This window comes from Cervus canadensis, chromosome 28 (assembly GCF_019320065.1).
Source record: "Cervus canadensis isolate Bull #8, Minnesota chromosome 28, ASM1932006v1, whole genome shotgun sequence".
NCBI classification, from domain to species: Eukaryota; Metazoa; Chordata; class Mammalia; order Artiodactyla; family Cervidae; genus Cervus; species Cervus canadensis.
In genome coordinates, this window is record NC_057413.1 from 40,716,458 (window position 1) to 40,731,052 (window position 14,595).

A 14,595-nucleotide genomic window follows, 5' to 3' on the forward strand; every position below is an offset into this window, starting at 1 on the left:
CCCTTGGCCAGAAGAGTGAAGGACAGGGTTTTGGGGCTCAGCAGAGAGGAGGGGAAGAGAAGGCCCTAAGGAGTCAGGTTCCTTTGGAGCTAGATTGGTCCTTTTGGGTCCCTCTCCCTGATGCCTCCTGCACCAAGGAAAACAGAGAAGGACTATGAACTTAGGAGGGTAGTAAGAAGCATGAGATGGAGTCAGAGCATTGAAACGGGAGCCCTGGGATGAGCCTGGGGATGGTGATTTGGGGTTGGTAATTAGGGTGTGGCCTGGCAGCTCTTTCCCCATCCCTCTCCGCCAAGCTACCAGACTTTGTTTTGTTAAACCAAAATAGGAGAAAGGCTAGGGAATGTGGCAGCAAGCCCAGGCATGGGAGAAAGGGAGGAAGGACAGGGCCATGGTCCCTCCACAGAAGTGGTCCCTGCCCCACAGTGAGTTGAGGCTCACTACCTTTCCCCACCCGCCCCCTTCAACCTCAGCACCATTGCCAGAGCTCTCCCCGCACACAGAGCCCCGACTCCCTGGCTGCTCATCACTGCCAACTGCTCACAGGTCTTGCCCCTGACCAACCTCCATCCTTGTCTTCATCTCTGCTCCTCTCGCTCTGCCTCCTTTCCTGATCTCCTCTGCCTTCAGACCCAGTTTCAACAGGTGAGGGAAAAAGAGGCATGTCTTCCCCTGAGTGGGCCATTCTCGCATGTCGCCTCCCCACTTGCCGCCCCCTGAGGGTGGCAGTGGGGTGTGAGAACTGCCTGGCCTCCGGCTGGGTGCTGGATTTCACGGGAGGCCCGGCTGCACTGGCAGCCTCACCAGCCACCTGTCCCGCGCAGATGTGGACGAGTGTGCCGAGGGCAACGGCGGCTGTCAGCAAAGCTGTGTCAACATGATGGGCAGCTACGAGTGCCACTGCCGGGAGGGCTTCTTCCTCAGCGACAACCAGCACACCTGCATCCAGCGGCCGGAAGGTCAGCCTGTGGCTGGAGGGGGTGGGGGGTGGGGGGTGGGGGCGCGGCCCCGAACCACCACGCTCCTCTCTCCATCTGCTCAGGAGCCCTCCCTCAGTACCCCCAGGTTTCCCTCCGCTGCCCCTTTTGTTCCTGAACCAGTCATACCCTAAGGGCTCTGTGGACAGATGCTCTGGCTTAGAGTGAAATCTGGGAGAATTGAATTCATTTGGGGCTGGGGGTCACAGTGGGATCGAGGCTACCCTGGGACATCCTCTGCGTCCAGATCTAAGGTGGGTTTGCTCCTCACTGTAGAGCATTGACCAGAAAGTTCACTTGGGCTTTTCCATAAGATGCTACATAAAAACCCAAATGAACTTTTTTGCCAAGCCCGATAGATGGCCGAACCCTAAACTGAGGTCACTGGACCGCGCCCGTGCCTTATTCCTTGGGTTGGGCTGGAGCGTCAGGCGGGAGTGGTGGGGCACGTGTTGTCTCTTTCTGTGACTCCGCCATCACCCTCCCACCCCCAAGGGCAAAGACTAAGCCTAATTCATCTTTGTATCCCTAGAACCTAATATGCTGCCCTGCTTGTAACAGGAGCTTAATAAATATTTGTTGAATAAAATGCATATTAATGACCTGTGCCAATTACTCCTCACTCACGTAATAAATGTTATTTATCTTCTTCCCAGTTTGACTGTAAACTCTTTGAGAAAAAGAGATCATGTCTTGTATTTTTCTGGGTCCTTTCTAGATCTACCCAGTACAAGCACAATGCTGGGCAACTATTAGACACTATTTTTTAGTTGCTTGAAGGAGAGGGTGATCATGTAGAGTTTAGGAGGCCTGGATGTATCATTCAGAGTAGCTATGAGCTCTGCTCATTAACACCAGTTTGGTGGCCAGGAAGGGGGCCTGTGAGGGGGAGAGTCAGTCTCCTCTGTGCTACAGCCTCCGAGAAATTGTCCCAGTTCCTGAGGCCCATGGCTTCCCTTCTAGTATCTCTTCCTCTAGGGGCCCAGGGGCACAGCATGTTCACCCCCACCCTCTTCTTCCCTTTTAGAAGGAATGAACTGCATGAACAAGAACCACGGCTGTGCTCACATTTGCCGGGAGACACCCAAAGGGGGTATTGCCTGCGAATGCCGCCCTGGCTTCGAGCTCACCAAGAACCAACGGGACTGTAAATGTGAGCTGACTGGGATGGCAGTGGGGGAGGAAGGGCGTGGGGCCTCGCAGCAGGAGTGGGAAGAGATGGGTGCAGGAGAGGCAGCTAGCTTCGAGGGCCAGTTTCTGCGTTATGGAGAGTCAGGGTGCCCGGGGGCAGCAAGCTGACAGGCCCCCTGCCCTCTCTGCAGTAACGTGCAACTACGGCAACGGTGGCTGCCAGCACACGTGCGACGACACGGAGCAGGGCCCCCGGTGCGGCTGCCACGTCAAGTTTGTGCTCCACGCCGACGGGAAGACGTGCATCGGTGGGTGAGGCCGCGGAGAGCTCAGTGCACTTGCGATGGGGGCCGGGGGAGGGGGAGCACCGAGGCAGGGCTCAGGTGCTGCACTAGGAGCACTGAGGAGCGGGCTGAAGCCCCCAGACGGCGGCAGGTCTAGTGAATGATGACTCAGAGTGAAGGGCTCGCCTGCCCTTCCTCCTTCCCCACCCCTTGGTTCTGCATCCCCCACCCCAGGAGCCTTGCCATCCTCTTGATGCAGGATGAAGTGTTGGCAGGTTGGAACTATCAGCCGAGGTGCTTGCAGACCCAGGCTGTGGTCGAGAAGGGGGAGAAAAGATGGGGCAGTCGGTGAATTAAGCCTGACCAGAGGCCCTAGTTGAGTAGTGTGGTGAGATGAGAGCTGTCACAGCCCACTGTCCACACTCAAGGGTGGGGCAGAGTGCCCTTTCCTGGGACAAGACAAGTGGGTTGCCTGGCTCCAGTATCTTCCTCTTTCTTCTGTCTCTCCTTGCTGTCCTCCTACAAATCTCCTTTCCAGGCCTCCCCCCAGGCCCCCATGTTCTCCTCTCTTCCTCCATATTCCAGTGGAGCTCTGTCTAGGGTCCTCCCATTTCTTCCCCAACTCTAGAATTCTACCCTCTCACCCTGACTTGGGGTCTTCTTAATACCTGGACCCCTTTTCCTGAATTCCTAGGCCTTACCTCACATATCTTTAGGTCCACAGATGAGTTCAGTTCTTTGATTCCTAATTCCCTAAATCTTCAGGGGTGTGTGTGTGTGTGTGTGTGTGTGTGTGTGTGTGTGTGTGTGTGAAGGACAATTACTATGTGCTTACAGAGTGCTGAGAAAGATGATGGGACAAAATGTCCCCCTGGCAAAGTGGAAATGAAAGTAGAGAGTGTGGGCAGGGGGAAAGGCTGTGTCTCGAGCCGGGCAGAGGCAAGCTTGTCCTGTGTGGTGTTTATGAATGGCCATTCATCTCATGGGCTGTAACATGCTGGGGATGGGAAGGTGTGAACACAGTCATTTGGTGTGTTTATCAGAGACAAGACATTCTGTTTCAGAACCAGCCTGAATCCCATCTCACTCCAGAAACCCCTCTGTCTCTGTAGAGAGCACTGCCTTTCCACCAGACACAAGGACTGGGGAGCAGGTGGGGCTCTTCAAGGCCTCCCTCAGGTACCTGCTCCAGAGACTTGCACACACAGTTCTAAAGTTCCTTAATTAAACTCTCTCTTGCTACATGTTTCCCTCTGAACTAACTCTCTTAAATCTTCAAACATTTTCGGGTCCTCATGTTGCCTTCTCAAGGCTGGTTTGTTCCACCTCCATTCATTTTTTCCCTCATAAGTCTAATTCTTCTGCTTTCCAAACCTCCTGCGATGCCCTGGACACACTTACACACCCTTAGAGACTCCCAGAAGAAACTGCATGCAGTCCCCAAAGAAAAGCTGCATGTGTCACGACGGGGCCATGGATGGGAGGCCGGTGCCTCTCTGATGTTCTTTCTGTTTAGATAGTCCCGGGCATGGCTGCTTTGAACATACTCCCATTAAGCTTGAGCTCTGCTATAATGCAAGACCCATCCACCCTCTGTGCCATGGCCAAGTGAGGCAGAAGAGAGCAAATGAGGCTGTTCCAAGGTTCTATGTCTTTTTCAAGTTCCTCTCCCTCTTCTCCAGAAGAACTTATTTTACCTTGACCTGTATCTCATTTTTCTCCCCAGCCCTGGTAGGAGGAAACGTCATCGTTTGGGGCCATCAGGACGTTCAGATTTAGTGGGGAGACAGAGAGGGCAGTGCAGTTTAGCAGTAAGGGTGGGCGCCCTCTGGGATTTGGGATTCGGCAGCTTATAAGACTTGAGGTTGCATCCCAGCTCTACCTCTGGCATGCTGTGTAGTACTGGGACCATGACTGCTCCTCCCCAAGACTCCGTTTCCCACCAGTTGCTTGGTGGGAGCCTGGCTTCTTTGAGGGTACCAGGCAGGGTGAGGCTGGGGAATAAAGTGTAGGAATCTCAGAGCTCATCATTCGGGGCCAGTGGTTTGGGCCTGCGGGGGTGGGGGGGTTGGGGCGCAGAGGGCCACAGTAGCTCTGCCCAGCGTCTAAACAGCTTTTTTACAATGTCAAACAGGGGAAAGGCGGCTAGAGCAGCACGTCCCCCCTCAGGCCGTTTCTAATGGTAAATATGTCTGCTCTCTCCGCTTGCTCTCACTGGCTTGCTAGGGGAAGGGCTAACCCTCTGGGGCTCCCACTAACCGCATGCCCACTGGGCCCAGCCAGACTGGGCTCCCCAGCAGCCTGAGCGCTGGGCCCATCGAGTGACAGGAAACCTGAGTCCCCAGGAGCTGGGCCAGAAGCCTTCATGTCGGTTTTCTTTCTGCAATCCTGTCACTCTCCTTCTCTCCTTCCTCTCATGTTCCTCTGTCCCACCTTCTTCCTCACCCAGCTTCTAACACCTCCCCACTTCCCAACTATCTGCCGCACCCCTCCTTCTACACGGCTGAAGACCGCGCCAGCTCCACGCAGCCGGCATGCCTGCTGTGCCACCTGAGATCAGGGTGGGGTAGGGTTAGGTGCCATCCCCTCCTCAGGGTCTCTTTCTTGGGTTCTTACCCGTGTTAGCTCACAGACCCCGCACCCCTCGTCCTCTCCCACCATAACGGTTCAGTGCACGACATGTGAGTTCAGACAGACCTGAGCCTGAGTCCCGGCTCTGCCGCCTTCTAAGTGTGCCTCCTTGAGCAAGCTCCTCTCCTCTCTGGTCCTCAGCTTACTCGTCTATAAAAGAGGGAGAGTGAGAGTCCTCTCTCGGTGTTCCTGTGATGATGGAGATAGCGCGCTAGAGCGTCTACTAAGTGCCTGACACAGAATAAGCACAGATTAAACCGTGATTTTAATGCACGACCTGAGGAGCAAAGGTTTGGGGCAGCCAGAGAGGCCACTCAGGAGAGCTCTGCCCTGGGCTGGAGGGCAGGTTTGCCCAGCTTCCTGGTCCAGCCTGGGATGATCCTGTGCTGGCAGTACTGCTCCCCACCAGGGACCCCCCAGAAGTGACCAGACTTGGTGCAGGATCTCTGTTCCCCCTCCCTGCTCCAGGGCTTAGAGGGCCTCTCACGCTAAGAACACTCTTGTGGAGGTGGCTGGGCCTGGAGCCTGAAGTCAGGGTTCCCTCCCAGTTTCCTCCCTTGGTCTTGGAAACCTAAGGAGACTGAGGTGGGAGTGGCACACAGGCGCTCCCGCTGTGGCTGCCCCAAACCTAGGCATCGCGGGCCCAGCGCATGGCCAGGGACCCCCAGGTAGAGGTGGGCTTTCTCTGAGTCTTTACTTTGCTCTTCTCCTCAGTGCCGTGGGTTGCGCCTGAGTTTCAGGAGTGGGAGATTCAGGATGACAGTGCTCTCCAGGGCTTTTCTCACTCAGCTCTCTTGACTCTGAGACCCTCCCTCCTCTCTTCCATGGCAGAAGCCTCAGGGTTTTCTCTCTCTAATGGGAGAATTCTAAGCCCCACCAGAGGATGGCACACACCTCCCTCATAGTCCCTGTGTCAGGGCCTTGCACTTTTTGAGCTGATTTCTTTTTCCTGGGCTCATATCACTCTCCTGAGCTGCAGTTCAAACCTATTTTTCTCCTGCTCTGAATTCAGAAAATAGGGAGTGTGGCCCATCTCTATTCCCCCCAACTCCAACCTCTCAGGAAAGGGAAAGCTTCAGTCAAGAGGGGAGCAACAGAAGACAGGCTCTGAAGTTCTCTCTCTCACTTACTTTCTTATGTCCTTCCTTCACCTCTGGATTCTTCTCCTTTTGCCCCTTCCCCTTGCCTAGACAGTATCTCCCCATTAGGAAAGTAAAATAACAACAGAACAGCCAGCTTATCTCTATCTGGAACTAAGAGGACTTGGGAGGAGTTGGAGGTAGCCAGGAAGGGGCTGGGGAATGATGGAGTAGGAGCTGTCTCCTCTGGGATCTTTCTTAAGATAGCTGAGCAGAGAGGAAGGGGAAGATGAATTGATGGTCATCTCTCAGCTGTCTTAGGAATCACCAGGCTCACTCTTCTCAAGACTGTCCCACCGTGACCCCACCCGCCAACGAGGCAGTCGGGGGAGAGAGGAGGAAACTCCTGTTGCCCCTTCTTGTTTGCTCCCTGGCAGTGAGAACCACCCCTACTTAGCTTTCCCTCCCTGCACCCTCCCCTCTCCACCTCCTCCACCCCCTCAGCACATTCCTGCCTGACAGCTCTGGCTTGTACCTGCCTCACTGCTGTCCACCTTGTTTCAATCAAGTAGGGGGCAGGGAAGTGGACTGCTTGGCTGCACTTGTGAGGGGCTGGGGGCTGGGAGTGATGGGAGGAAGGGGGCTGGGAGCCTCCACTTGATGCTCCTTCCGAAGCACAGGGAGGCAGCCAGGGCCTCCTCTTGGGCCTCTGCGTTCCTTCTCTGCCCTCTCCTCTGGGACTCCTGCATGCTGATAGCCAGGTGACCATCCCCCACCTCCCTCCTAAACAGAGACCTGTGCTGTCAACAACGGGGGCTGCGACAGCAAGTGCCACGATGCAGCGACGGGCGTCCACTGCAGCTGCCCCGTGGGCTTCATGCTGCAGGCAGACAGGAAGACCTGCAAAGGTAAGGGTTTTCAGAGGACAGGAGCGTAAAGATAAGGAGCTGAGACTGCGACCAGAGACAGGGCACCTCATCATGGGACCTCCTCGACCCCCGGAAGTTATCCTGACTCTAAAGAACTGAGTCCGTGACGAAGGCTTGTGTCCTGTCCACCTTCCCCATCTCAGTCCAAGGGACACAAAACTCCAGCCAGTTCCTTAGCGCCCCTGCCCCGCTTTATCTTCCTTACTCTCATTCCTCTTCTCCCTGCGGGTCCCTAACCCTCTTGGTTAATGAACATGCCGTTCACATTTGTTCCTGGGTCTAGAAGGGTGTTTGCGCCCTGATTATGTATGCACAAGGTCACAGGTGTGTTCCTTCTTGGCCCACATTCCCCAGACCTTCCCCGTGGAAAGGATCTCCTGGTCAGAGGGAGATTAGGGGAGCAGTTGGGAGCCCTGACGTTAGAGCCTGGCTCCCTGGGTCCAGATTCCAGCTCGGCCTCTTATTAGCTCTGTGATCCTGGGCTAGCTCCTTAGTATCTCTGTGCCTCAGTTTCACCACAGTAAAGGTGCAGTGCCTCACAGAAATGCTACAAGGATTAAACGAGTTACATATAAACTACATGCGAAGTCTTAGAAGAGTGCCTGGCAAATGGTAGACACTGTGTTAGCTACTCTTATGATAGAATTTCCCAGATCATCCATTCTATTTCCCTCTCCTTTTAATTAGCTAGGTTTAGGGGAAAGGTGGAATGGGGAGGAAAACGGGGGGGGGGGGGGTGGCCATACTGAAAATAATGATTCATCAGATCTGTGTCCCTCGGTCGCAAGGTGGAGGGACTGGAGGAAGGCTGGGCGCGCTCTTTGTGCCTTTCAGCCCAGCAGCTGGCAAACAGACCAGGGAGGAGGCTGGGCCGGGGTGGGGTGGGGGCGTATGTGGCTGGGGCAGCAGGTCAGACAGCCAGGGTTGAGAAGTTTGCTGCTAGGAAGGACTGCTGACAGATATGCTGAGAGTAAAGTGGGAGACTGCCCTCTCTGCCCCCCCTCCCCCAAGTCAGGGTGAGTAGCCTGGGTCCTGTCTGCCACCAGCTTGGGGAACTTGACCTCAGGAAGGAAGCCACTCACACGCCCCCTCCTTCCCTTCCCTTCTCAGTGCTGAAAGCTGCCTCAGGCCTGAGTCTCTCCAGACCTCCCTGGTCCACCCCCTGCCTGGCCCCTGCCCTCCCCCAGCAGCTCCCCAGTCTCACTGGCTTTCCTGGAGGTCCTCCCGCCTGGCCTCTCTTCCAGCTCCTCCTTTCTGACACGCTGCCCCTTTGGGTCTCCACCTCTTTGCCGCCCCCACCCGTGAAGGCTCTTACGGCAGGCAGGGGTGGGGGAGAGTGAAGGGATAAACCCTGTCCACCAGCTTTTTTGGAGTGGGGCCATCAATGGCAGAATGAGGGGCAGAAACTAGCTCTGTAGGTCAGATGCCCACCTACTTCTAGGCCACTCCCTCAGGGTCTGACACCCGTTCCCATCTCTCCTGTTCTAAGACCCAAGAAACAAGGTGTTAGTAATGGTCACAGACATCCTGAAGAGGGAAGGAACAGATGGGAGGGAAAAAGGAGCAGAGGCAGACCCGGGCTCTCCTTGATGCTCTGTCTCTGCAAGGGAGGGAGGGAGGCGCTGGTCTCCTAATTTGTCCCCAGCCTTCAGTATTACCTTTGGTTCTATTTTGTCCTGCTTCCCCAGACATAGATGAGTGCCGCCTGAACAACGGGGGCTGTGACCACATTTGCCGCAACACGGTGGGCAGCTTCGAATGCAGCTGCAAGAAGGGCTATAAGCTTCTCATCAACGAGAGGAACTGCCAGGGTGAGCAGACCTGGGCCAAGGGAAAAGCCTCTGGAGAGTTTCTAGGGTAGGAGAGCTTCACAGAGGCCAGAGGGCCAGAGTCTGAGATGCTCAAAGGACACTGTGGGGAGTCTCCATAGGCAGTGTCGTGCTGTGACCTAGCAAACGTGCTCCTTCCTCTTGGCAAACCGGCCCTTCTAGGGTACATGGCTCAACAAGGACGGAGGGGTGGATTTCACCGCAGTTCACATCCTTGGCAGAATCCGACCAGCCTAACCACACATGGCAGCCCTAATCCACAGGCACAGATCTCAAAGTTCCTGACTTCAAAGACTCCAAGTGGAGGGGCTTAGGGGGTGGGTAGGCATTGCTGAGTCACTGATCTTAGGGCTGGGCCAGAGGTAGGAACTCTTCAGTTTGAGGGAGAGAGCCAAGGCCCCTCCCTGGGGCCCTTCACCTGAGCAAGGAGTCACAGGGTCAAGTGGCCCCAAGACAGATGCAGTGGCTTGAAACCTTGCTCTTCCAGATATAGACGAGTGTTCCTTTGATCGGACCTGTGACCATATCTGTGTGAACACACCAGGGAGCTTCCAGTGCCTCTGCCATCATGGCTACCTCCTGTATGGCGTCACCCACTGTGGGGGTAAGCCGGCACCTCTGACCCTTAGCCCTTCACCTCCTCGCCTTTCAGCTGAACACGCCCCTGAGGTGGCTTGTGTCTGTGGACGGTCCCCAGGGGCATTTGCCATGTCTACATCCATCATGAGGAAATGGGAGAAATGAAGACAGTAGAGACATTGGGGTATCAGGGAACAGCATCCTGTTTCCAAAATATCTATCTCCCATCCCCATCACTGCCCCTTGCCTCCCATCCTTAGCCCCCAGATTACAACTCCTCTGCTAGGTAGGTATGGAAAGCTTTAGAAAGTTTGTTAGTTTGGCCCCTTCTCAGTCCTTCTTTGGACTGAGAACAGAGACAAGGGAAGGAGGTCCTAGGTTTGAACTCTTCTCAGACTGGGAATCATCTTAGGGTACCTGGAACTCTAACCAAAGGCCCCCCACTCCCTGCCCACATCCTGGCTCCTGCCCCCCCTCCCATTGTTTGTCTGTGTCTCCCGCCTCCTTCCCCCAGATGTGGATGAGTGCAGCATCAACCGGGGAGGCTGCCGCTTTGGCTGCGTCAACACTCCTGGCAGCTACCAGTGTACCTGCCCAGCAGGCCAGGGCCGGCTGCACTGGAACGGGAAAGACTGCACAGGTGGGCGGCGCCCTCTGCTGGCTGAAGCTTGCCCTGCAGTTTCAGGGTAGGGGGTCGCTGGGGTCCTGGAAATCGTGGCGTTAGGGTATGACGGAGTAGGGGATGGAGAATGTGGCCATTTGAGACATGGAGTTCCCGGTAAATAACTCCTTTGTCCATTTCCATGTACAACTGCAATTCTGCATGTAGCTCATTCTCTTCCTCCAGTTACACACCTGACTGACAGACTAGAACGGGTAGGAGAGGAAGAGCCTCTCTTCCTCAGGCTTCTCTCCCCTTCCTAGAGCCAGTGAAGTGTCAGAGCAGTCCTGGTGCCTCAAAAGCCATGCTCAGCTGCAACCGGTCTGGGAAGAAGGACACCTGTGCCCTGACCTGCCCGTCCCGGGCCCGGTTTTTGCCAGGTACATAGAGGAGGTTGCTGGAGGGCTGGCAGAGAGGAACGCTGGCTGTTTAGGCAGCTCCTCTGCTCCCCTTGGATTCCTTCAACCAGTGAGGGGAGGGGGCAGGTCAGAGCTGTGACAGCCCCCTTCTCTCAGAGTCTGAGAATGGCTTCACCGTGAGCTGTGGCATCCCCAGCCCCAGGGCTGCTCCAGCCCGAGCTAGCCATGCCGGGAACAGCACGAACTCCAACCACTGCCATGGTGAGCACCAGCCCAGATGCCTTGTCTCATGCTACTCTCTGGCTTATTAACCCCGATTTCCCTTCCTTACTAAGCCTCCTGGCCTTACTTTTTCCTGGATCCCCTTCTTTACTATTTGTCCAGACCTGCTGCCTTGCTCCCTCTGCCCTTGACATCTGATGCTCTTGGCTTTCGTAACCCCTCTCCTCTGGCCAAGACCCCAGCCCCAGCTTCCCAATACCCTCTATGGCCACCCCCACCCTCACGGGGCCCCCAGGCTGTGCTGAGCTTCTGCCATCCCTCTAGAGGCTGCAGTGCTGACGGTTAAACAGCGGGCTTCCTTCAAGATCAAAGACGCCAAGTGCCATTTGCACCTGCGAAACAAAGGCAAAACGGAAGAGACTAGCAGAATCACAGGGCCAGGTGTGGACTGGGGACCCCACTCCAGTGGGCTATCTGGCCACCAAACCCTTCCCACCCCTCAACTCCTCAGCTTAGTGAGAGCTCCAAAAACCCACTAACACCCTGAATTCTGGACAGAGCAGGGGAAGAAGAGGTTGCAGGTGGAGGGTCCAAGGAAGTCCTAGGATATTCCCCACCACTAATTACTATCCTAGACCAAAAGCACAGTCAAAGATCTGGTGAGATCTGTCTGGGTTGGGATGGAATAATGAAAGCCAGGAGTGAGAACACTGTCTCCAGGGGGTGCCCCTGAGGTTGACAAGGCCTCTTCCCTAGGTGGCGCCCCCTGCTCTGACTGCCAGGTCACCTTCATCCACCTCAAATGTGACTCCTCTCGGAAGGGCAAGGGCCGGCGGGCCCGGACCCCTCCAGGCAAGGAAGTCACTCGGCTCACCCTGGAACTGGAGGCAGAAGTCAGGGCCGAAGAGACCACAGGTGGGACTGGGGACACCGTTGGGAGTAGGATGGAAAGGGGAGGGCAAAGGTGGGCAAACAGCAGGTCTCGGCAGTGAAGGGAAAGGGCAGAGCCTGCCTAAAGCTAAGCTGAGGACCCAGTCCTCTCCCCAAGCCCCTCCCAGCTCCTCACTTTGCTCCCTCGCCCTCCTGCTCACAACCACTCTCTCTTTCTTCTCCAACTCACAACACCATCCATCACCAGCTGGCTGTGGGCTGCCCTGCCTCCGACAGCGGATGGAACGGCGGCTAAAAGGATCCCTGAAGATGCTTAGAAAGTCCATCAACCAGGACCGCTTCCTACTGCGCCTGGCAGGCCTCGATTATGAGCTGGCCCACAAGCCAGGCCCAGCGGCTGGGGAGCGAGTTGAACCAGTGGAGGCCTGCAGGCCTGGGCAGCACCGCTCTGGGGCCAAGTGTGGTAAGGGAGCTTGCTGGGGAGCGGGGAGTAGGGAAGGCTCAGCTTGGGTCTGGTTCAGAGCAGGACACTTTACATCTCTCAAGGTGTGAGGCAGCCAAGACCCTCCTGCCCATCATCCTCCCCTCCTTGGTCCCAGACTGAGATCTAGAGGGCCATCATGTGAAGCTACCAACCCCTACACATGGCTTTGGCCCCTGAGCCTCCCAAGCAGGATTCTGTCTGTCCCCAGACCAAGAGATTCTCCTTGAATCTGGGGGAGAGGGTAGGGGAGCCCCAGACCCGGGTGGTGGGAAATAGGTGGGGGTGGGTGGCTAGCGCGGCCGACTCTCCCTCAGTCAGCTGCCCGCAGGGAACGTATTACCACGGCCAGACGGAGCAGTGTGTGCCATGCCCAGCGGGCACCTTCCAGGAGAGAGAAGGGCAGCTCTCCTGCGACCTTTGCCCTGGGAGTGATGCCCACGGGCCTCTTGGAGCCACCAACGTCACCACATGTGCAGGTGCCAGGGGAACAAACAATACAGAGTGGGGTAGGGTGGGCACTGGGACGCCCATGGGCATGGGACTTCCCAAGGGCAGGCCCAGGCTCCAGGCCACTCTCCTCGTCAACATCCTATCTGTGTGTGCCTCTGTCCCCTGAGACTGGGTGACCCTGTGGGGATAACCAGGACCACCCCCATCAGAGTCGGGCCCTTGGCTCATTGCAGGTCAGTGCTCACCTGGCCAACACTCTGCAGATGGGTTCAAGCCCTGCCAGCCATGCCCACGTGGCACCTACCAACCTGAAGCAGGACGGACCCTGTGCTTCCCGTGCGGTGGGGGCCTCACCACTAAGCACGAGGGAGCCATCTCCTTCCAAGACTGTGACACCAAGGGTGAGTGGGCCACTCACCCTGGTAGGATCCCCAGCCCCAACTACCTCCCAGACTCTCTCCAGGTCCCCAGAGTAGACCCAAGTATGCTGCCCTACCATCTTCCCCAAGCCACTAAAGTCCCAGCTGCATGACCAACCCCACCATCCTACTCACAGGACCCATCCTGACCCTACACCTGTCCCAAGCCTGGGAACTGGGGAATAAGTAACAGTTCCACTTAACCCTCTGCTTTGGAAAAGTGGTGCCACATTCCCCTCAAAGCTATCAACAAGTTCCTCTATAGGTGTGTGGCTGTGCTAGTGCCGGAAAGAACAGGACTGACACTGTAACCAACCACTCTGTCTAGTTTGTTTTCTCCTGGGCTTCAGTTTTGCCGTGATTAGGGAAGGCTGGGACTCCAGAAGGAACTCTGGTGTCTTTTGTTTATTCTCTATGATGAACGTGTCCCTGCCCCAGAATTCCTGCTTGCCTGCCATCTTAACCCCTGCTCCTCCCCCCTGCCTGCAGTCCAGTGCTCCCCTGGGCACTACTACAACACTAGCATCCACCGCTGTATCCGCTGCGCCATGGGCTCCTATCAGCCTGACTTCCGTCAGAACTTCTGCACCCGCTGTCCAGGAAACACAAGCACTGACTTTGATGGCTCCACCAGTGTGACCCAGTGCAAGAGTATGTGGCAGGCCAGGCTGTGGAAGATGGGGTGGAGAGGCCTGGGAGCAGTGGGCATGGGAAGAAGTGGGAGGTGGGCAGGGTAGTGAACCAGCATGGAGCAGGGCTAGGGGGTGGATAGGCAGGCCAGTCCCACCCTCCCTCTCTCCCCAGCCCACCCACACTCAAGTCCAACAACAGTGTTGGACTGGGCCCTGAAGTGCCCTCTCCCTGGAGGGGAAGGAGACAGGTAGTAGGGAGGTACAGACAGGTAAAGTGAGGCAAGAAGGTACTAATAGGGCAGGAAGGAAGAGGAACCCAGAACTTGGAGGAGATGATGAACTCCATGTGTCTGATTTCCACTTCAGAACTCTTCAATTTCCCCAACCTGTTTACCCACTGATTTCCCTTCTCTTTCTTGCTTTGTCCACTGGGCTTGGCTACAGATCGCCAGTGTGGTGGAGAGCTGGGTGAGTTCACTGGCTATATCGAGTCCCCCAACTACCCAGGCAACTACCCAGCTGGTGTGGAATGCGTCTGGAACATCAACCCTCCACCCAAGCGCAAGATTCTTATCGTGGTACCCGAGATCTTCCTGCCATCTGAGGACGAGTGTGGGGACGTCCTCGTCATGAGAAAGAACTGTGGGTGGCTGCAGAGCTGGGCCAGGGAAGGGCAATCCATATCTGGTTGGGGGCGGGAGAGAGAAAATTGGTGGTAAAAGAATTGGGGCAATGAGTAAGGCCTTGGGAGCAAAGGAAAATAGCAATGAATGCTACATGTCCAATGGAGGGCAGAGTTAAGAAAGCCAGCTTTGGGAGTAGAATTCCAATAGTGTTACATGTGTTACTTTCCTATTCTAGTATTTTTGCAATTCCATCCATTTAAATGTTAAATTTTTCACACTGTGTGAGTGCCTGGGTGTCAAAGAACAAGCCCAGGGCCGTGAGAAAGGATATGTGTATGGAGGGGGCTAGGGGAGCTACACATATGAGGGAGGCCTCTGTCAGCCCGAGTCCTCGCTCTAGGAGGACTGGGGG

General features: G+C 55.9%; 1 protein-coding gene and 1 long non-coding RNA gene across 12 annotated transcripts in view; one reads left to right on the plus strand and one right to left on the minus strand.

Moving 5' to 3' along the window:
* The window catches only part of LOC122429075, a 57,658-nt gene that overhangs the window by 28,608 nt on the left and 14,455 nt on the right, over nt 1–14,595 (minus strand). For 2 of the 7 annotated variants that reach the window (XR_006265917.1, XR_006265915.1), the window contains exon 3: nt 5,090–5,173. The exons of the other annotated variants lie outside the window; for them this stretch is intronic. This is a non-coding gene — a long non-coding RNA (uncharacterized LOC122429075). The remainder of the gene's footprint in view (nt 1–5,089; nt 5,174–14,595) is intronic. 7 annotated transcript variants of the gene reach the window in all.
* Nucleotides 1–14,595, plus strand: part of SCUBE3 (signal peptide, CUB domain and EGF like domain containing 3) — a 35,834-nt gene that overhangs the window by 15,122 nt on the left and 6,117 nt on the right. Inside the window, exons 4-20 of one of the 5 annotated variants that reach the window (XM_043449205.1) lie at nt 825–959; nt 2,008–2,130; nt 2,300–2,416; nt 4,527–4,574; nt 6,894–7,010; nt 8,720–8,842; nt 9,348–9,464; nt 9,954–10,079; nt 10,364–10,480; nt 10,616–10,720; nt 11,006–11,122; nt 11,438–11,596; nt 11,820–12,035; nt 12,371–12,532; nt 12,740–12,907; nt 13,415–13,576; nt 14,002–14,199. In XM_043449205.1, coding sequence (XP_043305140.1) covers nt 825–959; nt 2,008–2,130; nt 2,300–2,416; nt 4,527–4,574; nt 6,894–7,010; nt 8,720–8,842; nt 9,348–9,464; nt 9,954–10,079; nt 10,364–10,480; nt 10,616–10,720; nt 11,006–11,122; nt 11,438–11,596; nt 11,820–12,035; nt 12,371–12,532; nt 12,740–12,907; nt 13,415–13,576; nt 14,002–14,199 — 2,310 coding nt within the window. Of the gene's footprint in view, nt 1–824; nt 960–2,004; nt 2,131–2,299; nt 2,417–4,526; nt 4,575–6,893; nt 7,011–8,719; nt 8,843–9,347; nt 9,465–9,953; nt 10,080–10,363; nt 10,481–10,615; nt 10,721–11,005; nt 11,123–11,437; nt 11,597–11,819; nt 12,036–12,370; nt 12,533–12,739; nt 12,908–13,414; nt 13,577–14,001; nt 14,200–14,595 lie in introns of all 5 variants that reach the window. The other 4 variants (XM_043449204.1, XM_043449207.1, XM_043449206.1 and 1 more) reach the window with 4 other exon arrangements.